This window comes from Ambystoma mexicanum, chromosome 3q (assembly GCF_040938575.1).
Source record: "Ambystoma mexicanum isolate Mex_15411 chromosome 3q, UKY_AmexF1_1, whole genome shotgun sequence".
Lineage (NCBI taxonomy): Eukaryota > Metazoa > Chordata > Amphibia > Caudata > Ambystomatidae > Ambystoma > Ambystoma mexicanum.
Genome location: NC_090926.1, coordinates 1,284,371,244 through 1,284,395,426, shown reverse-complemented (window position 1 = coordinate 1,284,395,426; position 24,183 = coordinate 1,284,371,244). Strand labels below are relative to the sequence as shown.

At 50.2% G+C, this 24,183-nt stretch overlaps 1 protein-coding gene across 4 annotated transcripts in view; it reads left to right on the top strand.

The window, feature by feature from the left end:
• Positions 1–1,015: 1,015 nt before the first annotated feature.
• Positions 1,016–24,183, top strand: part of LOC138581993 (adenylate kinase isoenzyme 1-like) — a 466,802-nt gene continuing 443,634 nt past the window's right edge. Inside the window, exon 1 of one of the 4 annotated variants that reach the window (XM_069652886.1) lies at positions 1,016–1,376. In XM_069652886.1, coding sequence (XP_069508987.1) covers positions 1,286–1,376 — 91 coding nt within the window. In that variant the 5' untranslated portion in view covers positions 1,016–1,285. The remainder of the gene's footprint in view (positions 1,377–24,183) is intronic. The other 3 variants (XM_069652889.1, XM_069652890.1, XM_069652887.1) reach the window with 3 other exon arrangements.

The following is a 24,183-nucleotide window of genomic DNA, read 5'->3' as shown; positions in this document are numbered from 1 at the left end:
AAATATACAGGTACCCGACAAACATTGCACGAATAAATAAATAATCCGGGTCCATGTATCCTCATAACAAGTCAGACTTTACTGTATCAAAGCATACACTTGATTCCCATTGAAATAATTTTAAAGTGATTGTTTATTGGGTTCAGGTGTCCCCTTGTCATTGCCCTTTTGGCTTTGGTTGCCTCCAAACCCCCTTCAGCATCTTGTGTCCTTTGTTTGTTGTATATATTGCATCCTGTGCCATATTCATGGTCTCTTGGTGTGCCCAGTCCTCACTATCTGCAGCCTAAGTTGGACTGGGGCATACAATTGCCTTGGGCACCAATGAAACGGTGGCCCACCGTTGCAAATGGCAATGCATTCTTTGTGTGACGGACTGTTTGACTTTGGGCAGGAGTTGCTGAACGACATAGTTTGGGAGTGGCATGTGGGGTGCAGTGGGAGTGGCACGTGGGGTGCGGTGAGAGTGGTGCACGGGGTGCGGTTGGAGTGCCGCGCGGGGTGCGGTGGGCGTGGCACGAGGGGTGCGGTGGGAATGGTGCGTGGGGTGCAGTGGGAGTGGCACGCGGGGTGCAGTGGGAGTGGCGCACGGGGTACGGTGGGAGCGACACGCGGGGTGCGGTGGAGTGGCACGCGCGATGGGTGTGGGCGCAATCCTAGTGTTTCGCCCCGGGCACCAAATGTACTAGAAACTGCCCTGGTCATACCTCTCAGCCTTTTAATTTCCCAGGGTGGGTGGGTGAAAAAGGGCAGTTTTGATTTGGGCAGAGAGCCCCTTGAAATGAATGACAGGGTTGCTGGTTTCATTCCTAGGCGGGCTAAGGCGGGTGGGTTGGGGGGTGAGCATGGTGCCTCGTGTTTTCAGGTCACACTGTCGAGCGTCCGTCATTTAGTCACCAGCTATGGGGGTGGCCTCCACACACGACGCACGGCTGAGGGCGAGGTAGTGGATGGAATGCGCTGGCTTCCCCCTGTCGGCAAGGAGCGTGGTCTCGCCCGCGGCCGTTGTGACGTCAGAGAACGTCTGCGCAGTACGCCGCTTGTTGCCTTGTTCGCCAGGGCGCGCGCCTACACTACAGTAAGATCGCGCAGCCGCGGAAAACGCCCCCTCGCTCGCTCGAGCCTCCAAATTCCACGGGCAGAGGTTTCCCACGCCCCGCCCTGTGACAGTGGTCCACGCACGAGCGCGGCCACGCCCCGCTCGTCCCTCCTCCTCGCGCGCCTTCCCGCCCCCGCGTGATTGGCTGCGCGGGCCACGTGCTCCGGCGCTACTCCTCGTGCCTTGATGGGGAACTGCAACGGCAACGGCCAAGGAGATCGGTGTCCCCACGGGGCCCACAGCCCGGTGACGGTCAGGAGCAGGCTGCCCCCCCAGGGTGAGGCTCAGGCGGGGGTGGGGGGCCAGGGGGGAAATCACAGGTAACCTGCCCCGCTATGGGGAGGGCCCTACAAGCCAAGGCAGGCAGGAGGAGGGGGGAAGGGCCCCAACCAGTAAGAAGCCCCTCCCCCCAAGTGAAATGAGGGGGCACCACGAGACCCTAGGCCCAGTAGCATCCTGGAGCAGTGTCCTGATTCACAGGAGGGGGGAAGGGCCCCAACCAGTAAGAAGCCCCCCCCCCCAAAGGTGAAATGAGGGGGCACCACGAGGCCCTAGGCCCAGTAGCATCCTGGAGCAGTATCCTGATTCACAGGAGGGGGGAAGGGCCCCAACCAGTAAGAAGCCCCCCCCCCAAGGTGAAATGAGGGGGAACCACGAGGCCCTAGGCCCAGTAGCATCCTGGAGCAGTGTCCTGATTCACAGGAGGGGGGAAGGGCCCCAATCAGTAAGAAGCCCCCCCCCAAAGGTGAAATGAGGGGGCACCACGAGGCCCTAGGCCCAGTAGCATCCTGGAGCAGTGTCCTGATTCACAGGAGGGGGGAAGGGCCCCAACCAGTAAGAAACCCCCCCCCCCCCCCCCAAGGTGAAATGAGGGGGAACCACGAGGCCCTAGGCCCAGTAGCATCCTGGAGCTGTGTCCTGATTCACAGGAGGGGGGAGGGCCCAACCAGTAAGAATCCCCCCCAGGTGAAATGAGGGGGCACCACGAGACCCTAGGCCCAGTAGCATCCTGGAGCAGTGTCCCGATTCACAGGAGGGCCCCAACCAGTAAGAAGCCCCCCCCCAGGTGAAATGAGGGGGCACCACGAGGCCCTAGGCTCAGTAGCATCCTGCTGGAGCAGTGTCCCCATTCACAGGAGGGGGGAGAGGGCCCGCAACCAGTAAGAAGCCCCCGCCAAGGTGAAATGAGTGGGCACCACGAGGCCCTAGGCTCAGTAACATCCTGGAACTGTGTCCCGATTCACAGGAGGGGGGAGGGCCCGCAACTAGTAAGAAGCCTCCACCAAGGTGAAATGAGGGGGCACCACGAGGCCCTAGGCTCAGTAGCATCCTGGAGCAGTGTCCCGATTCACAGGAGGGGGGAGGGCCCGCAACCAGTAAGAAGCCCCCACCAAGGTGAAATGAGGGGGCACCACGAGGCCCTAGGCTCAGTAGCATCCTGGAGCAGTGTCCTGATTCACAGGAGGGGGGAGAGGGCCCGCAACCAGTAAGAAGCCCCCCGAAGGTGAAATGAGGGGGCACCACGAGGCCCTAGGCTCAGTAGCATCCTGGAGCAGTGTCCCGATTCACAGGAGGGGGGAGGGCCCGCAACCAGTAAGAAGCCCCCGCCAAGGTGAAATGAGGGGGCACCACGAGGCCCTAGGCTTAGTAGCATCCTGGAGCAGTGTCCCAATTCACAGGAGGGGGGAGGGCCTGCAGCCAGTAAGGCGCCCCGCCAAGGTGAAATGAGGGGGCACCACGAGGCCCTAGGCTCAGTAGCATCCTGGAGCAGTGTCCCGATTCACAGGAGGGGGGAGGGCCCGCAACCAGTAAGAAGCCCCCGCCAAGGTGAAATGAGGGGGCACCACGAGGCCCTAGGCTCAGTAGCATCCTGGAACAGTGTCCCGATTCACAGGGGGGGAGGGCCCGCAACCAGTAAGAAGCCCCCGCCAAGGTGAAATGAGGGGGCACCACGAGGCCCTAGGCTCAGTAGCATCCTGGAGCAGTGTCCCGATTCACAGGGGGGGAGGGCTCGCAACCAGTAAGAAGCCCTCACCAAGGTGAAATGAGGGGGCACCACGAGGCCGTAGGCTCAGTAGCATCCTGGAGCAGTGTCCCGATTCACAGGGGGGAGGGCCCCCGCAACCAGTAAGAAGCCCCCTTATGGTGAAATGAGGGGGCACCACGAGGCCCTAGGCTCAGTAGCATCCTGGAGCAGTGTCCCGATTCACAGGGGGGGAGGGCCCGCAACCAGTAAGAAGCCCCCTTATGGTGAAATGAGGGGCACCACGAGGCCCTAGGCTCAGTAGCATCCTGGAGCAGTGTCCCGATTCACAGGAGGGGGGAGGGCCCGCAACCAGTAAGAAGCCCCCGCCAAGGTGAAATGAGGGGGCACCACGAGGCCCTAGGCTCAGTAACATCCTGGAGCAGTGTCCCGATTCACAGGAGGGGGGAGGGCCCGCAACCAGTAAGAAGCCCCCGCCAAGGTGAAATGAGGGGGCACCACGAGGCCCTAGGCCCAGTAGCATCCTGGAGCTGTGTCCTGATTCACAGGAGGGGGGAGGGCCCAACCAGTAAGAATCCCCCCCCCTGTTGAAATGAGGGGGCACCACAAGACCCTAGGCCCAGTAGCATCCTGGAGCAGTGTCCCGATTCACAGGAGGGCCCCAACCAGTAAGAAGCCCCCCCCCAGGTGAAATGAGGGGGCACCACGAGGCCCTAGGCTCAGTAGCATCCTGCTGGAGCAGTGTCCCCATTCACAGGAGGGGGGAGAGGGCCCGCAACCAGTAAGAAGCCCCCGCCAAGGTGAAATGAGTGGGCACCACGAGGCCCTAGGCTCAGTAACATCCTGGAGCTGTGTCCCGATTCACAGGAGGGGGGAGGGCCCGCAACTAGTAAGAAGCCCCCACCAAGGTGAAATGAGGGGGCACCACGAGGCCCTAGGCTCAGTAGCATCCTGGAGCAGTGTCCCGATTCACAGGAGGGGGGAGGGCCCGCAACCAGTAAGAAGCCCCCACCAAGGTGAAATGAGGGGGCACCACGAGGCCCTAGGCTCAGTAGCATCCTGGAGCAGTGTCCTGATTCACAGGAGGGGGGAGAGGGCCCGCAACCAGTAAGAAGCCCCCCGAAGGTGAAATGAGGGGGCACCACGAGGCCCTAGGCTCAGTAGCATCCTGGAGCAGTGTCCCGATTCACAGGAGGGGGGAGGGCCCGCAACCAGTAAGAAGCCCCCGCCAAGGTGAAATGAGGGGGCACCACGAGGCCCTAGGCTTAGTAGCATCCTGGAGCAGTGTCCCAATTCACAGGAGGGGGGAGGGCCTGCAGCCAGTAAGGCGCCCCGCCAAGGTGAAATGAAGGGGCACCACGAGGACCTAGGCTCAGTAGCATCCTGGAGCAGTGTCCCGATTCACAGGAGGGGGGAGGGCCCGCAACCAGTAAGAAGCCCCCGCCAAGGTGAAATGAGGGGGCACCACGAGGCCCTAGGCTCAGTAGCATCCTGGAGCAGTGTCCCGATTCACAGGAGGGGGGAGGGCCCGCAACCAGTAAGAAGCCCCCGCCAAGGTGAAATGAGGGGGCACCACGAGGCCCTAGGCTCAGTAGCATCCTGGAGCAGTGTCCCGATTCACAGGGGGGGGAGGGCTCGCAACCAGTAAGAAGCCCTCACCAAGGTGAAATGAGGGGGCACCACGAGGCCCTAGGCTCAGTAGCATCCTGCTGGAGCAGTGTCCCCATTCACAGGAGGGGGGAGAGGGCCCGCAACCAGTAAGAAGCCCCCGCCAAGGTGAAATGAGTGGGCACCACGAGGCCCTAGGCTCAGTAACATCCTGGAGCTGTGTCCCGATTCACAGGAGGGGGGAGGGCCCGCAACTAGTAAGAAGCCCCCACCAAGGTGAAATGAGGGGGCACCACGAGGCCCTAGGCTCAGTAGCATCCTGGAGCAGTGTCCCGATTCACAGGAGGGGGGAGGGCCCGCAACCAGTAAGAAGCCCCCACCAAGGTGAAATGAGGGGGCACCACGAGGCCCTAGGCTCAGTAGCATCCTGGAGCAGTGTCCCGATTCACAGGAGGGGGGAGAGGGCCCGCAACCAGTAAGAAGCCCCCCGAAGGTGAAATGAGGGGGCACCACGAGGCCCTAGGCTCAGTAGCATCCTGGAGCAGTGTCCCGATTCACAGGAGGGGGGAGGGCCCGCAACCAGTAAGAAGCCCCCGCCAAGGTGAAATGAGGGGGCACCACGAGGCCCTAGGCTTAGTAGCATCCTGGAGCAGTGTCCCAATTCACAGGAGGGGGGAGGGCCCGCAGCCAGTAAGGCGCCCCGCCAAGGTGAAATGAAGGGGCACCACGAGGACCTAGGCTCAGTAGCATCCTGGAGCAGTGTCCCGATTCACAGGAGGGGGGAGGGCCCGCAACCAGTAAGAAGCCCCCGCCAAGGTGAAATGAGGGGGCACCACGAGGCCCTAGGCTCAGTAGCATCCTGGAGCAGTGTCCCGATTCACAGGAGGGGGGAGGGCCCGCAACCAGTAAGAAGCCCCCGCCAAGGTGAAATGAGGGGGCACCACGAGGCCCTAGGCTCAGTAGCATCCTGGAGCAGTGTCCCGATTCACAGGGGGGGGAGGGCTCGCAACCAGTAAGAAGCCCTCACCAAGGTGAAATGAGGGGGCACCACGAGGCCGTAGGCTCAGTAGCATCCTGGAGCAGTGTCCCGATTCACAGGGGGGAGGGCCCCCGCAACCAGTAAGAAGCCCCCTTATGGTGAAATGAGGGGGCACCACGAGGCCCTAGGCTCAGTAGCATCCTGGAGCAGTGTCCCGATTTACAGGAGGGGGGGCCCGCAACCAGTAAGAAGCCCCCGCCAAGGTGAAATGAGGGGGCACCACGAGGCCCTAGGCTCAGTAGCATCCTGGAGCAGTGTCCCGATTCACAGGGGGGGGAGGGCCCGCAACCAGTAAGAAGCCCCCTTATGGTGAAATGAGGGGCACCACGAGGCCCTAGGCTCAGTAGCATCCTGGAGCAGTGTCCCGATTCACAGGAGGTGGGGGGGGCCCGCAACCAGTAAGAAGCCCCCGCCAAGGTGAAATGAGGGGGCACCACGAGGCCCTAGGCTCAGTAACATCCTGGAGCAGTGTCCCGATTCACAGGAGGGGGAGGGCCCGCAACCAGTAAGAAGCCCCCGCCAAGGTGAAATGAGGGGGCACCACGAGGCCCTAGGCTCAGTAACATCCTGGAGCAGTGTCCCGATTCACAGGAGGGGGGAGGGTCCGCAACCAGTAAGAAGCCCCCGCCAAGGTGAAATGAGGGGGCACCACGAGGCCCTAGGCTCAGTAGCATCCTGGAGCAGTGTCCCGATTCACAGAAGGGGGGAGGGCCCGCAACCAGTAAGAAGCCCCCGCCAAGGTGAAATGAGGGGGCACCACGAGGCCCTAGGCTCAGTAGCATCCTGGAGCAGTGTCCCGATTCACAGGAGGGGGGAGAGGGCCCGCAACCAGTAAGATACACCCACCAAGGTGAAATGAGGGGGCACCACGAGGCCCTAGGCTCAGTAGCATCCTAGAGCAGTGTCCTGATTCACAGGAGGGGGGAGGGCCCGCAACCAGTAAGAAGCCCCCACCAAAGGTGAAATGAGGGGGCACTACGAGGACCTAGGCTCAGTAGCATCCTGGAGCAGTGCCCCTATTCAGAGGTGACAGCAGCAAGGGTGGGCCCCCACAGCGCCCAGTGTGCTGACTAGGTGCAAGGTACCATCCTGCCACCCCATAGCTCAGAGGAGGGTAATGTTAAGGGGAGATGTCACCCCTGGTGCAGGATCATACTGGCCCATAAAATTGTCTCGGGCACCAATAAAAAGTGGCCTAGTGTCAAATACCTATTTATTCCTTTTGTGACACTGTTTGACTAGTACCCAAGGGGGGAGTTTTTTGATAAAATGTGATGCAAATTGTGCATTTGAAAGAATATTTATTCAGCAACAGAGGTCAAAAAAGATTAGCAGCATAGTGAAGTAACTCATCAAATTGGCCCACGTTGGCCATAAAAGTGGAATTGTCTGAAGTCTCTTTTAATTTAAGCACCTTTATTGATTACAGTGCTGATGTTTATAATTAAGTTACATTTTAAGATTGAGCAATAAACATCCACCAGCCCCCATGGTCAGCCCCACTCTAACCGTCTCCACTGGAACCTCTCCTACACAACATTCCACACCACCACTAAGTTCCATTCATCATGACATCACACCAAAACAACCTGAAACATGTTGCTCACATAAAAGAGAATAATCCATATAAAGTGTAATGTGCCTCAAAAGTGTCACTGTGCTCAATACTACTGATTCTATGAACCTCTACTTGTGCAAATATTGCCATTCATGTTAAGATCCTGTTAGGGATCTAATACTTATTTAATTGAACGACATGTTTCATTCCTCTTATGCAGATCCAATCTAAGGAACTTCTTCAGGGGCTTTTGTAAGCTTTCTTTTTTTCTTAAACGTCCATGCAGGACCTACTAAAACGGTCTACTAAGTCAAGCTGTAAATAATGATAGTCTGACTAGGACATACATAGGTTACCATAGATGTGCCCTAAATATGTATAGCACATGCGTCTGATCATGTAATGACTACTGGTAGAGAAGGAAGATTATAAAGACCGTACAGCTCCAGGCAGCACAGAACAGTAACTTTGTACTTTTCAGAAACAAAGAAAGAAGGGGATGAATCACCCGAAGTGTCACAGTTTGTTAGAAGTGAGTAGAAAACCCTGGAAGAAGTTCCTTAGATTGGATCTACATACGAGTATTGAAACAAGTCGGCAATTGAATATATCATGGTGATCTATAGAAAAATGACTTGGATGCATAATTTGTTATAACCAGTGCCTGTCTGGGTATCGTATATCATGGTTTATAATACAATGCAACTACGCCCAAAGGCATCTTGGTGCTATTGAGTATCACAATTAACAATAAACAGGAATCTGATAGTCATAGCATGATTCCCTGAAGACCTCCAGATCTTAGTTTCTTTCTGAGAGCACAGAGGTTGCTCTCCTAACGTAACTATAGGGAGTATGTTCCATTTCTTTGTATCTTGAACTGCAAAGGAACTTCTCTTAAATCCAGGAATGCTTCAACCACAACTCACTAATGTCCATCATCTTTCTCTTTTTGAATTTTCTCCACCATGACTCTTGACTCTTTTTGTAATTTTTCCTATGCATTGTCAACCTCCCTTGATACTCTATCATTTGTTTCTGTTTACTCCTACTCATAAACCTTCCTAACCCTGGTTGGCCTCTTCCCTTCAGACCTGCTCTAACAGTGTGGAAACAGGAGCAGTGTTACAATACATCTCATTCTTCCCCTGATCTTGGTGCCCCTTCTTCACTTTTCCTGTGACCTTGAGTTATTTTGCTCAGAGCAGCACTATTAATATTCTCTCAGCACTACTCTTTTACCTCACCTTCATCTTCTGTTCTCTCTTAATAATCTCCAGGCTCACTGTCCTCTTTTTCTTATCTGTCCTCTCTTTTTATCTTCATCCACTGGTATCTTTCACCCTTCCTTTAAACATGCTATAAGTCTTCCAGTCCCCCGGAAACCCTTGCTTGATCATTTCTTGCTTCTAATTTCCACCTCAGCTCTCTTCCTCCTTTTTTTAAGTCTTACCTCTTTGAGCATGCTGCTTATTCACATTTAGCCTTCTAGCTTGATTCTAATTGACTAATGCCCTCATTGCAATCAGGTTTCTGTCCTGGTCTCTCCACCAAAAGTGACCCCCCTACATGTCACAACAGTCCTTAACTCCTCTCGCCATTCTAAACCGTCCTCTCTTCTTATTCTTCTATATGTATCACTGACACTGTGGAGAATTATGTTTCTTGTTATGTACCTTCCCTTTGTGTATCTGGTTCAGTTGTTTCCTAGTTTTCCTGCTACCTTTCTGACCTTTCCTATTCTTTCATGAAAAGGGGACTCTTTATTCTATTTCCTTGCGCTTCAGCGTACCACAAGGTTCTGTTCCCCCTATTAATCTCTCGTTATTCCATTCCCTTCTTTATACTTTTCTCATTTGATCTTTACTGTCATCTCTACGCTGATAACTGATCTCTTTTCATTCTAACCTTTCTTCGACCAACTTCATGAGTCTGTCTCATCTCAGTTCTATCAACACTAGGGTTCTCTTCTTCCCTTCCCGTTGTGACTGTACCCCTCTATCCACTATATTTTTTCCTTCTGACTTTTCTCATCTGCTCAGAAGTCCACTTCTAGCTGTCATCTATGAGCCATCACTTACCTTCTCAGATCACATTCCCTCTCTGTCTTGTTGCCTTCTCAATAACATTCATAACATCTGACCTTTCCTTGCTTTCTCTGCAAAAATGTTTATATTTTCACTAGCTTACCCTCTTTTTGGTTCTTCTTGTTTTTGCTTTATCCCCTTCAGTCCATCTGCAACACTGCTATGCGTCTGCGTTGTCTTCTGCTTCATGGCTCTTCGTAAATTCTCCTGCCTGCCTTCAGCTCTGATTTTTATGTATTGCTTTTAAGTTTCTCAATGAACTTGCCTCCCTTATCTTTCCTCCCTTATTTCTACAGGTTACATGCTTTGTTTTCTTGTCTCTCTTTCTTCTGGCTGTTCCCCATTCCTCCTGGTACTAAGTCCCGTTTCCACTCTTTTTCTCTTCTTGATCCTAAACTGTGCAACATCCTGTCTGTATCCTCTGCAGCTAAGCTTGCTTCTTGTCACACCTCTCTGAAATCCTATCTTTTGACATTCAGCTTCGCATTGCTTACCCCAGCTTTATGATGATTTTCTTAACGTTTATTTAATTCAGTTGTAGATCACTTTTGCAAAATTGCACATAAATGAATATATTAAGATCTCAATTATCTCAGAGGAACGGGACAAAAAAGGCAGGATATTTCATACCTTCCTATTCATGGAGTTATGGGTGCAACATATTGGGGTATATTCTCAATTCTATAATTTTCGCTAGCTATAAGATCAACATTCCACAATTGCCCTCTTTTCTCACCTTTGCGCAAGCAACAGTGTTTCTGCGCGTTTTAAAGTGAATCCCGTCTTCACAAACGGGATGCACTAAAATACGCACAAAACAAAGGCATTCCCAGGGCTCAACATTAAAAGCTAGTACATAACGTTCTGCACATATAACTTCCACATAAGATGGAAAAATATAGTTGTGGCCATTATTTATAACCCCTTATGCTTTAAATGCAGTACAGATACGTCCTAATCTTTATTTATAGATTGTTCAAAATGGTGTGTTTGTTCACCATCACTGGTCCTGGGGAACTTAAAGTAGCTCCTGGTATATGTTGTTGTCAAGCTAATCAGGCTCTTCTGGGTGAAATAGCTTTCAGCTCCCCTCAGTTTCGAACCCTCCACCCCCTGCACCTGACTGGAAGAGACCCATGGGGGAACCATAGCATGCATTTCCTTAAGTGGAAGAGCAGCAATATAATCCAGTGCTGTTCCACTTTCATGTCCATCATCCATCCCTCAAATAGGGATAGACATGCGTTTTTCTTTTTTTTAGCATTTCACAGTGACAGGCTTTTTAAGGGCATGCCACTGTGAAGTGCGCTTGCACACATTACTGTCGGGAGCGCATGCTAGACACCAATGTACGCGAGGGGGCTGGTCAGGTCATCTTTTCAGCTGCTGCCCAGTCCCACTGAAATACAGAGGAACCTTTTAGCATAAGGTGAACTGTACATTTAGCAAACAAGGGCAAATAAAATCGGTCTATCGCCTGTACCTTTTTAATTTGCACTTGTTCTTGAGAATGTGCCCCATTGTCTAAAATATTATTTGACTCTCACCGGAAGCAAGTCCAGCGAGGCAATTCCTGCTGAGATGTGTTCAGATTTCCAGCCAGTCAACAGAAGACTGGGCATTAGAAACTTGTGGTGGCCGCACCTTTACTCATTATGTTTAGTCTGATCTCGTTGCACTTGCTGCCTGTAGGTGGAAACTGTAAGGCCCGTGCTCTCGGAGCCTGAAGTGTAGGTAAATCTAGTTTTGTTGGTTTTCCACTAATGTGGTGGTAGTGCATTCGGTTGAAGATACCCCTTTCATACACTTAGTTGTGCATAGTAGATATGGTCCACACTTTTTGATTTTGCATTTTGTTTGTGATTTATTGAGGTTATATCAATTTGAGAGGGTGCCGAAACATGTTTCGACCATAAGACAGGTCTTTTTCCAGGCTACCATAGTTAATCGTTAGATTGATTGTCATATATTTGGAGTACACACCCTTGTTTGTGATATATGCAATGTGATCAGTGATTTGGTGCATTGGGTGAATTCTCATAGGTGTTATTTCAGATGCCTATATTGGGATTTGCCCATTTGAAATATCACAGATATAAGAATTCATGTGATATAATTGAACACATCATTTGTACGTTTAGACATTTTGGATGGGTTCAGGGATATAATGGACATTCATCAAATTTGTATACAGTGACATACATACATAGGTTCACATATTGCCAATGAAGTTCATTAAACGATATTTGCGATATTTCAAATATGCAGTTGAACAATATGAACCATTTCTTATCTCACAGTGTACTGTGCCTTCTGAAAAACCTGTTGCACACAGGTCAGAAAGAAAAGGCCTTGTTTTCAGTCTGCTTCTCTACGCACTGCGATTTCATCCAGGCAGATGAACAATCACGATGTTCTGGGTTCTGTCAAGTCACTTGCCCTATGCTTTCAAATAGTGTGTAAATGATATGCACAGAAAGATAAAAGGGGTTGTATTCACGTGATTTTAATACGTAAAAAGGTGTGGTACAATGCTTATCTGGTGGGCTGCTCCTGAAGTCATAATGTGAATTAGAGGTTTGTAATCGGTGCGTAATTACGTCCCCAAAAGTAGGTAATAGCCCAAGTGTATGTCAGCATTTTGTGTTCTGTTCACAGAATAATTTGCCTCAGTCGCTTCGGGACCTTTATTCAAACGCCATCACTGATTCTCCATCTCCAGACCTCTTTATCAGAATATCACCCATCACACGGGTACTAGCATCAACTGTCAGGATGGGGTGCTTCTCGTAATGCCAGAATGCCATCCTTGATTTTCTGGAATCAATTACCACAGTCCCTGCCCTTGAACATTCAAAGTACACACCCCTTTCTTGAAAAGAACTCTTAACGATTCTGTTTTCTCAGTGAAACTCTGCAGACAGTTGGCATAGTACATACGTGTAAGTATGTATGTATTGTGAACCCAGCTCTGCACATAGGAGACTCACCTACGGTGTTACAAATAGGGTGCTGGCATAGCAGAGGAGCTGGAGTGAGTAGGGTGAGTAGGGAAGGGGAGGAACTGAGGGGCAGAAATAGGGTTGAGTGGGTGATCAGTTAGAGGTGGGCTGCTCTTTGACAAATAGGGTCTTCGGATCCTTCATAGTAAACCACCCAGCCCATGTAAACGCCACGTTAATGTTTGGAAGTGGGCTTGAGGAGCTCTACTCATGGCATAAACCAGGGTGTTTTTGAGTGTGAGGCCTTGATGGGAGATTAATTCAACATTGCTCTGCTCGAAGGTGCATTTTTCTTATTGAACAGTTAGGCATCTAGTAGGAATTCTTCTGAGTACTCTAGCCACCATGTGTGTGGGAAACACATAAACGCTGTCTTAAAAAACACGGTGAGTAGCAAGTGTGCCGTTAGCTGCTGAAATATGGACGCTACACAGGAAATTCCAAATGCCATAAACATGTTTCTGAGTCTAGATAGAGTGAAATTTGGTGCTGTGTACTATGTCCATTTAAGAAACACAGCTGTCATGACCCATTTAGTCATCCACCTACCACAGTGCTACACAGTGCTAAACCTCCTCACCGCTGACTTGCCCACCTTTCTGTACTTTCTGTGTGGTAACTTGTGCTTGCCGCTCACTTCCTGTCTGCGTGCTCTCGTTTCATCTGTCTCTCCCCCCCCCTCCCTCCTACTCCATGGTGCTCTCTGTCTCGCCTATCTTCTCTAACTGCTTCTCCATTGACTATCCTGCTCTCCTCACTAAATCTGGTAGGAAAAAGTTTAAAAAGGACATCCTGGTCTCCAACCCAGGCCTCCCTATCACTGACACCTACACTAGTGCCTGCTCTAAGGAAACTCTCACTGACATCCTCTTTTTCGTGCCTTCGCCTGACCTATGGACCCTTCATATGGTCTCTGTGCTCTCTCCTTTCTCCTCCCCTCCCATTAATGGTGGCACCCGTTGGGATGTCCTCTTGGCCCCCTTCCGCTCCTCTAAGGCCATCATTAATGTCTACGCTAATGGGACAATCTTGGTCCAAGGCCCTCAGGCCAACCTTCTCCTCTTTGATAGACGCTTCCCACACCTCATCAACTTCCTCTCCTCTCCTGCTGTCCCCCCTCCTCTATCCTTGGCTACCTTGCCTCTACCCTCCCTCCCTGCCCCCTCTCGTGCTCCTTCTTCACCTCCTTCTTCAACACCTCCGCAGGACGTACCTCTGATCTGTACCCCTCCCCGGAAGCTCTTCAAGGAGGGCAACCTTCTCCACATTGCCACTCTAAATTCTCGCTCTGCCATCAAACACTCCTCTGATATCTGCCACCTTCTTGAGGAACTGGACCTCGACGTCCTCTGTCTCACTGAGACCTGGTTCACAGCCAGCTCTGCCACCAGCTTTGACACACTCCTACCTGACGGTTACAAGATCCTCTCCATGCCCAGGCCTAACCGTGCAGGGGGTGGTGTTGCCCTTATCTTCCCTGAGTGGATTCCTGCCACTGTCACTCCTACGCAGACCTACTCCTCTTTTGAATGTCTTGTCTGCCGACTCTCTCTCTCTCCTAGCCATTCCCTTACCGTGGCTACTATCTATCGGCCACCTGGTCAAATTTCCTCCTTCCTCTCTGAGTGGGCTGACCTCTCCTCCTCACTCCTGTCCTCAACCACTCAACTCCTCTTTCTTGGCGACTTCAACATCCACCTTGATGCCTCCAGTCCCTCCACTGCTCTCTTTCGTAACCTCTGCGACTCTCTCTCACTCTCTATTCTCCCGTCTGGGCCTACTCACTCTGCTGGGCACACTCTTGATGCTCTGATCTCTTCTGACCTTCCCCTCTCCGTCCCTCTCTCCACTCTCTCCTGGAGTGATCACTTTCTCCTATCCTCCCACCTCACCCTCCCTACCCCACAGGCAAAGCCACCCTCTTCACTGCCACCCACCTTCTCGGTCATCCGACCCATGAAGCGTGTGTCAGTTGAGGCTTTCGCTGCTACCTTCTCGCCCCCCCCGCCCCTTCGGCTGACTCCCACCCTGACACAGCCCTCTCCATGCTCCACTCTGCTATATCTGCTACTCTTGATATCCTTGCCCCCGTCATGAGAATCCGCCTGAAGCCCAAAGCCAAATGTAACTCCTGGTATGACTCCGATCTCGCCACCCTAAAACGCAAGTGCAGGGTTGCAGAGAGGAAATGGCGTGCTTCATGTTCATCCTCTGACAAACTGGCCTGCCGCCTGCTCCAAAGGCAGTATCGGCTCTCCGTTCTCACCAAGAAAAGAGCCCTTATCCAAGCCCGCATCTCTGCGGCATCTAACAACTCCGCCGAACTCTTTAAAATCTGCAAGGAGCTGGCCAACCCTGTTGCAGTCTCTACCTCTCCTGTCCCCTCCCAGGCCCTCTGCACTGCATTGGCCTCTCACTTCATCTCTAAAACTCAGGACATCCTGTCCTCGCTCTCCTCGTTTCACCTCCCTCCCTCCCTTCCCGGCTCTTCCTCTGGCCCTTCTGCAGTCACCCCTCCTCCCTCTTTCTCTGCCTTTCCACTTTTCTCTGTTGACGAGGTTTCCAGACAAGTCCGATCTATGAAAGTCTCGTCTAAACAGGTTCACCCCTGTTCCTCCAAAACTATCAAGGACCACAACGACTCCCTGGCTCCTGCCCTGGCTGACTTTTGCAACCACTCCTTTGCCTCTGGAGTCTTCCCTTCCCCCCTCAAGCACTCCCTTGTGCACCCTCTTCTCAAGAAACCCTCTTCCGACCCCTCCTGCCCGGCTAACTATCGCCCTATCTCCATCACTCCCTTCCTGGGCAAGCTCCTGGAGAAACTGGCCATCTCCCAGCTTAACCTCCATGCTGAATCTGTTGGTAGTCTTCATGACCATCAATCTGGTTTCAGAGCTGCCAGAAGCACGGAAACTGCTCTCCTGAACATCCGTGAAGACCTGCTCTTGAACCTCGATTCCAACACTCCGTGTGTTCTCATTCTGCTCGATCTCTCCTCTGCCTTTGACACTGTCAACCATGCCATCCTGCTCAACCGTCTCCGTGAAAACCTGGGTATCACTGGTCAGGCTCTGGCGTGGCTGACCTCTTTCCTTTCAAATCGACCCTCCCAGGTCCAACTGGGGTCCTTCCTCTCCGACATCTTTTTCTCCACCTGTGGTGTCCCCCAGGGATCTAATCTCTCTCCCTGGCTGTTCAACCAGTATCTGGCACTCCTTGCCCACCGCATCGCCGCTCTCTGCCCTAATTTCCAGTGCTATGCGGACGATACCCAGCTCATTTTCAGGCTACCCTCAGCCTCCCCCTCTCCTTCCCTCATCTCTGACTGTCTGTCTGCTATCCAGGAATGGTGTGCCGCAAATGACCTCTGCCTTAATGCCAGTAAGACTGAGATCCTACTCATCGGTACACCCACTCCCTCCTTCCCTGCAGCTCTCTGGCCTGCCTCCCTTGGCCCCCTCCCTGCTCCTACCTGCAATGCAAAACACCTTGGGGTCATCTTCGACTCCACACTCTCCTTCTCTCCTCATATTTCTGACGTCGCTAAGAAGTCACACTACCAGCTGCACCTCCTCAGAGGTATTCTTCCCTTCCTCTCCTTCCCCCAGAAGCTCACTGTCTCCCGAGCCCTGGTTCTCTCGAAGCTGGATTACTGTAACAGCCTCTACCTTAATCTGCCTGCCTCCACTCTCCGCCCTCTGCAACTCATACAGAACAGAACTGCGAGACTTGTCCTTGGCCTCAAGCCCAGGGACCGTATCTCTCCAGGACTGAAATCTCTACAATGGCTCCCAGTGGCTGCGAGGATAAAGTTCAAAACCCTCTGCATTGTCCACAAGGCCTTCTGGGGCCTTGGTCCTAAATACCTTCAACTCTCTCTTCCCAAATATCTTCCTTCCCGAGCCCTTCGCTCATCCGCCTCCAACTCCCTTAGGGTCAGCCGCTTCTCGAAGCAACGAGCTGGGGTTAGATCTCTCTCCGCGGCAGGGGCCTCCCTCTGGAACAGCCTTCCTGCCTCCCTGAAACTTGAGGAGAACCATCTCCGGTTCCGGAAGCACCTCAAAACCTTCCTCTTTGCCTCTGCTTTCTCTCTCCCTCTCCCCTGCTGAACAGCTAATATTCCTCACTGAAATTGCACTGATTCTGCAACTGGACCACTCTTAACGGCCTCGGTCCTGGGCCCAGCCACTCTCCACTTGCACTGATGCCCTGGAACCCGTCTGCACTGCGGGACTGTCTCTGTATCCTTACAGCCCCCCCCCTTTTCCAGCACTTGTTCTGCACTTACCTTGCACTTGCCACCAGTTGGCCCTATTTATTTATTACTTTACGCCACTTACCTTGTACTACACTTCCCCCCTCCCCTTCCCCTTGCACTTTTCCCCCTCCCCCACCCTTGCACTTGCGCGATCTGAATGACACCTGGCCTAGTAGGATCGTTGTCTGTTTCCCCTTGTTTCCTCCCCTCCCTGCCTCGTCGCGCCTTGAAACCCCTGTGTATAGGCGCGTTACAAATGCCATATCATATCATATCATATCATACTATTACTATCTTGCAAGCGAGAGATATTATTTATTGGTCATTCTTTCATTTTGGTCACCTCTGGTCCTGTGATTGCCAATTGCCTATTTAAAAATAGTTTTTCTTAACCAATTTCAGTTATGCATATTCAAATTCAACATAAATGTATTGTGGACATATCATCATCGTACCCAAAACAGGCAATTCAAACATCAAACAGGAACAAACTCAATATGCAAACCCCTCCTACAACTGTAACCCCACGTGTTGACATCAAAGCAAAAAATGCTATGGAAGCCCAGCCCTATGGTGTCCATGTGCGTTACAAAATTGTTTCAGCAGTGTAAGAGAAGTGTTACAAAATATCTACAATCTCAGGCATCGCATTCCAGGGGACATTGCAGGCACTGCACAAGAAATCAGTTGTATATCTTAGTAACTCAGCTTGAGGACCTCTTGCTCCCTTCCGAGGCTCTAACCAACACAACACATACTCATGAAATATGTCTGAAATGTCTCTGGGCCTCGTGCGCACACTTATGACATTACAATAGTCCCTTTCAAGTTAATGGATGTTCAGCATATCTCTAAGCCAGTTTCACAATCGAGGGCCCTTATGTTGCATCAAATGTATTGCTGTTTCGACACTTGACCGGTAGCAAGGCCAGTCTGACAAACCTAATGTTTCGTTTTCCAAGTGAAAGCAGTACATCGCATCCAATCATTTCTCCCAACCTGCCTGCAACATTCTCCCCGAACTGGGCGACTTTAATCCACCCCCATTCCGGGTGTGAAAAATTAGCTGGTGCAATCGCGCATTTGGGCCATGCATTTATCTTACCTGATCTCGTTTCTTCTGTTAAACAGGCGTACAATTTAATAGGGTTGGTAATTTGTGATGTATCAATGTCAGTTTAGGGATAATCGAGATATTTCTGGCCAAACCATATCTTATCGCCCATTGCTCCTCCTCCAGGGCTTGCGGAAGATCTTGGTTCCACTTCATGAAGAAAGGATGCATCTGCATTTGTTTATTGCCCTGTCCGTATGTAAGGTAATATACTTGACATGTGTATAACGCCTTTCACCTGGTATGGTCCCAAGCAGCTGTAGGTTCTAACGCCTTTGGGGGACGGAAGTCCAGGTATGGGAAATTCGTCAGAGAATTATAGAATGCGTATGTGCATTTTCGCCAATATAAAGGTATGTAGGGGTGGCCCAGTCCCTGATAGTCACCCAAGTAGTGCAGGCTTGTGGATGGGTGCAGAGAGGAAGTATGGGCAGTATGCAAGAGCAAGGCAATCATTGTGTGTGCCGCTAGACAAGATTATTATTATGGGGGATAGCTGTATTCTTATGGCAGAGGTGTTGTGCATGTAGTGAATGGGTGCAGAGGGGTAGTCTGGAGACTATGGGAGACCAGGAGAATCATATGTGCAGCTAGACCGAATTGTTATCGTGGGGATAGCTGAATTCTAATGGCACGTGTGTTGCGCAATATGTTTTAGAGTAGTGCATGATAGCAGATTGTGCGGGTGGGTGGCCTAGTATCCATTGACATGGAGTGTGATACGTAACAGTGTGTCACGGCTTGTTCTTGGCTGCGTATGAATATATCTTCAACATTAAGCCAGCAGTGGTAGTTCTGTTAATAATCGCTTCAACTAAGTGACATGTTTTGGGGGCTTTGGAAACATGGGCCAATATTCTTTTAGGGCAGCCTTCATCCAGTTATATGACAAGGCTTTTGTCTTTGTGCTTCTCTCAATTGAGGTAAACGTGTCTAGTGTAAAAAACCTGCCCCCTGCTAACATGAAATCCCAGATATTAATGCACTATCCTTCCCATGTCCTGCCTATGTGGGGGTCTCATGTAGATTTAACCCCACACACATCCCAAAACCGGAAATGCACAGAATAATAATTTTTGAATTATCTCTCCAATCTTTGCCAGTCCATTGCTTAACTACAACAGGATTTCTACCTCTGGGTACTATCTTCATAGCAGCAGCCATAGATGTATTAAAAGGGGTTTTACCACGCAACAATTGTTCAGTCTGTACATATGGTGGGATGTTTTCATCCGGAAACCAGTGCATTGCCGCAAGCAAGTATATCGGTAGAGCTGGAATAGATACAAAGTCGTCCAAAGTATTCCCATCTTCAATGTAGCTATCTTCCCTATGTGTGGACCGGCAGCTAGGTAAGTTGGTATAGAGTGTCTGCAGAGGTAGCAGTATGAACCCCAAAACATTAAGCCATGTAGAGACACCACTTGAGCTCCCTTTGACTGGCTTCTACAGAGCCTTTTTCGTCTAAGAGTGTAGCTCAGATTTGTTCCAGTTCATAGTAAGCCTGGCATACCGCCCATACTGTATTGTATCTGACACGATTGGTGCAAGAGATATAAGACCATATAGTCAGCTATAGTAAAATCAGAGTACATCCCTCTTCCTGAATGCTTCTTCAGGTATGTTTCTGCTGCGACAATTGAGCCAGTCGCTTGAAAAGCTCAAGCAAATAAAGCATGAGGTATTGGGCATCCATGATGCATTCCTATAGTAAGTGAACATGACTACAAGATATCTGATGTAAAGGAGCGGCAGGGGCACTCCTAGCAGGTACCCTGATGACCAGCAAAAGGGTACTTGAGCCCGATCAACATCCCCGCCGCAAAAACAGAAGACTCAACCATAGGGCAAGCTTTACTGTCTTTAATATCAAACAAAATGACAGGAATTACACTAGAACAGCACGTCGTTCACAGAGTTCTCATGCTTCAAACGTGTGTCACACCATTTTAACTGCTAGTGACGTCACAAAAACAAGGTGCATCCCAAAAAACCTATCAGGAAAGGGAATTGGTTAGTCGAGGAAAACTATATGTACAATTCATAGGAGTTAATCTGGTTATTGGATTGCCATATCTGGTGGCTCCTCCTAGCACCACCTCTAAGTGTCAGGAATACAAAGGTGCAGGTTACCCTAGAGGTAATTGCCTCACACAACATAGTGTGCTTAACGTGAAAGGCAGTCAGGGATTGGGCAGAACAGGTCTTCTCAGCCTTGGTACCTTGGACAGCTACCCGGCCAAGTGAAACTCTACACGTTTGGAACGATCCCTCAAGGTGCTGTGTGTTCCCGACAAGTTGGCATCTCTGATTGCCTAAACCCTGAGACCAAACATGGGAACAGCTTTCCCCATCCACCTCGAATGAATAGGCTCTGTCCTGTGCCTTCAGGTCACGTGTGTAGGGACCACGAAATGAAGCTCTTCTGTTTGTAGTTATGAGGATTTTAGGCTATATTCCTTGCTGGTGTCTTATCGCCTTGGTGAACTGGAAACTTTATGTCTCTGCTTGTCCTTGGTGAGAATATGCACTGTGTCTGCGCTAAAAGCTCTGTCTTCCTGCTTCAACTGAATCGATCTGTCAGCCTTCCCTCATTCACTTCAATGCACCTATGGCTTCCATCTTGGTTCTTATGGTCATCCATGGTAGTTGCAATTTAAGCATGTGCAAGCTAGTTGTACGTATTCTTAGTGTCTTGCTGTTTCCGCTTAACAAAGTTGTAAGGATGAGGCAGAAAGGCAGGAATAAAGAAATAAAAATCCTTTATTCAGGTGAAGAGAAAGGAAAAAAACTCTTAAGAAAACTTAATTCAGTCTTCTGTTCCTTCTTAGGTATGGATGCACCTTCAGATTCTGCCTGTTAGTCTTCATAGGCCCAGAGCATCTCTGGTGTGTCTCTCTCTCCCTCAGGTCGAATGTTCTGAAAGAGAGTGGAAAAAACACACAGTCCGTTGCCACCTCTATAAATATCCCCAAAAACCCCGCCCCTTTCCTCTCTGTTCGTGATGTGCCATGATGTATTCTCCCCCGTTCCGTCTGCCTGCCCAGGATTGTTGCCGGAATAGATTTCAGGTGAGATTGTCAATTTCAAGCAAGAGCGGAGAGCGGGTATCATGACTGAACCTTGCTCGGCGTCCGTTCCTAAGGATTCTCCATTGTTGATGAACGGACGCCAGATATTCTGTTTCTCGCATATCTGCACGTTTGTTTTATTGGTTGTGACTTTTCGGTTGGGCTCGACTATGCTTGCCCTGCTGTTCGGCCAGAACCAAGTCCCTGCGGCCGTACTGCGTAGGTTGGTCTCCACGTCGGTTGCATCCGACTCGCGGCCCATGTCCGCCTCGCAGTCGCGTGCATTCGAATCGCGGCCGGCCCTTGATGTTCGAGGCCATTCTGTACCTTCATGTTCACAAACCCTCCCCGAAGAATCGAGCCGTTCGGGTCCATCAACACTTCTGGATAAGTAATCAGGGACTATTTGGAAGGCAGCAGGTTTATGAAGGGTCTTGAAACAGAAAGCTTGAAGAGTTAGAAACCACTGCAAAATACGCTGATTTGAATCCTTTTGTACCGCCAGCCCTTGTAAAGGCGCGTGGTCCGTAAAGACAGTGAATGTTCGTCCCAGTAGATAATATCTTAGAGTCTCCACGGCCCACTTAATAGCAAGGCACTCTTTTTCAATTGTTGAATAAGCCTCTTCATGTGCCAAGAGTTTCCGGCTTATGAAGGCAATGGGGTACAGGTTCTCCTCAGTGCCCTGGGAGAGTACTGCTCCTAGGCCAGAACCGGAGGTATCCGTCTGTAAGAAGAACTCCTCCTTAAAATTGGGACACCGGAGAACAGGTAGTGCGGAAATGGCTTGTTTTAACTGAAGGAAAGCTTGAAGAGCCTTAGGGTCGGAGTGAATATCCTGTTTGTAGGAGGTTTTCAGGGCTTCCGTCAAGGGGGTTGCAACCGATGAAAACAAGGGAATGAATCTCCTGTAGTAACCTACGAATCCCAAGAAGGCTTGTATCTGTTTGCGATTACTCGGCATAGGAAGCCTTAGTATGGCATCAACCTTGTCCAACTGGGGTCTAATTTCCCCCCTCCCACTAGATATCCTAAATACTTAGTATGTTGTGCCCCTATAGTTGTCTTCTTTGGGTTGATTTTTAAACCTGCCGTGTCTAGTTCTGTTATCACTTTCTGTAGGTGTATGAGATGGTCTCTCCAACATTTACTAAACACCATTATATCATCCAAGTAAGCCAAACAATATTCTCCATGCAGTGCAAATATCTGATTTATTAGTGATTGGAAGGTAGCTGGGGCTCCATGTAGCCCGAATGGCAGCACCGTGAACTGGTACAATCCCGATGGTGTCGCAAAGGCGGTTTTGACCTTGTCTTCATGTCTTGAAGAGATCTGCCAGTAACCCTTGGTACGGTCAAATAATGTGCAGCCCCCAGTTTTTCTAACAATTCGTCTATGCGAGGCATAGGGTATGCTTGTTATGTTGATATGCCATTTAGTTTCCTCTAGTCCATACAAAACCGAGTGGAGCCCTCCGGTTTTGGTACTAGAACGATTGGAGACGACCAGTGACTTGTGGACCGTTCAATGATACCCATCTTCAACATTTCTTCTACTTCCCGCTGGACCGCATCCCTTTTGCTTTCGGGTAATCTATACGGCCTTACCCTCACGAATTGATTCGGAAGGGTCTCTATTTTATGTTCTATTAGGTTGGTTTTGCCAGGTACAAAGGAAAACACATTTTCTAATGGCGTAAGTACCCCCAGTAGTTCTTTCTTCTTCTCCGCTGTCAACTCAGACCCCCATTGAACCGACTGAAGTGCAGTTTGTTTGGCAACATCATTGATATGGGATATGTTCATGGACTGTACTCCCAGGGGGGTTATTATTGGGTTCTTTACACTCTTTTAGCAAATTTATGTGGTAGTTCTGTGACTTCTCTCTTCTGTCTAGCTGTTCTATTAAGTAGTTGACTGGGCCTAATACGTCTAATACTGTATATGGGCCTCTCCATTGGGCCAACATTTTATTGTATGAGGTAGGTAACAACACCAATACTTTATCCCCTTTTAGGAAGGATCTTACCCGGGTATTGCGGTTGTAATATTTCTCTTAGGTTGTTTGTGCTTTGCCAAGGTTCTCTTGGGCCAATTCCCTTAATCTCAAAGTTCTAACATAATCGGTAAGTGGGGTTTCTTCTTCCTAGTCTTCCCACTCACTCTTTGCTATGTCTAGCACTGTTCTAGGTTTGTGTCCAAATAGCAGATCGAAAGGGGAGAACCCTGTGGATGATTGAGGAGTGTCTCTTAGTACATAAGTACCCAGGGTAGAACTCTATCCCAGTTTGCTCCTGATGGTTCAGTGATCTTCTTTAACATCTGTTTAATGGTCTTATTATACCTTTCTACCAGGCCATCAGTTTGAGGATGATATACTGATGTTTTGAGTTGCTGTATTTTCAGTTGTTTAAATACGGTCTGCATGACCCCAGGGACAAAATTCCTTCCCTGGTCAGTGATTATTTCAGCCGGTAAACCCACCCGCGCAAATAAAGGTACCAAGATGTTGCATACATTAGTGGCACTAATGCCCCTCATTGGGAAGGCTTGAGGGTACCTCGTGGCATAGTCCACAATGACCAAGATGTACTTATGGCCGTGACTGTTAGGTTCCAGGGGTCCCACTATATCGATCCCAATCCGGTAAAAGGGCTGATTTATCAGAGGCATTGGTTGTAAAGGGGCCTTAGGGGGTATCCGGGGATTAGTCTTCCGACACACCGCACATTCTTCACATTATCGCCCCACATCCCTATAGATTCCTGGCCAGTAGAACCTTTTTAACACTTTCTCTTGGTTTTTTTCCCTGGGCAAATGTCCACCTCTTGTGTCATCGTGGGCTAGTTTTATCACAGTCTTTCTGAAACTTAGGGGTACTAATAATTGTTCAAGATCGTTAACCGATTGACTTTTAGTTACTTGATAGAATAGACCCCTTGAAAACCTGAAACAAGGATAAGTGCTCCTTTCTCGGGAAAGGCGATGGATTGCTCCCATGCTACCTTCAAGGTAGGGTCCGTCCTTAACTCACTACGCTATGTGGTGTGTTTGGCCTCTGGCAACCAGTCAATCAACCCCGTATACTTGGTTCCTTCAACCCACTCCCTTGTCCCTCTTCTAACTTCATTCCTGCTTTTCTTGTGATGGGTTGTTGGGGTAACCCCGACGTCTGTTTGGGAGAAGGGGGCAGTTTGTAACCATTCAGCTTCTTTAACACATTCTTGGAAGGAGGGCAGATCTATCCCTAATAACACCGGGGTGGGTAAATGCGCCATGATGGCAACCTTCATCTTAGATTCAACCCCTTTGACCTCTATGACAACCTCCTTCGAGGGGTATGACTTGGTATCCCAATGAA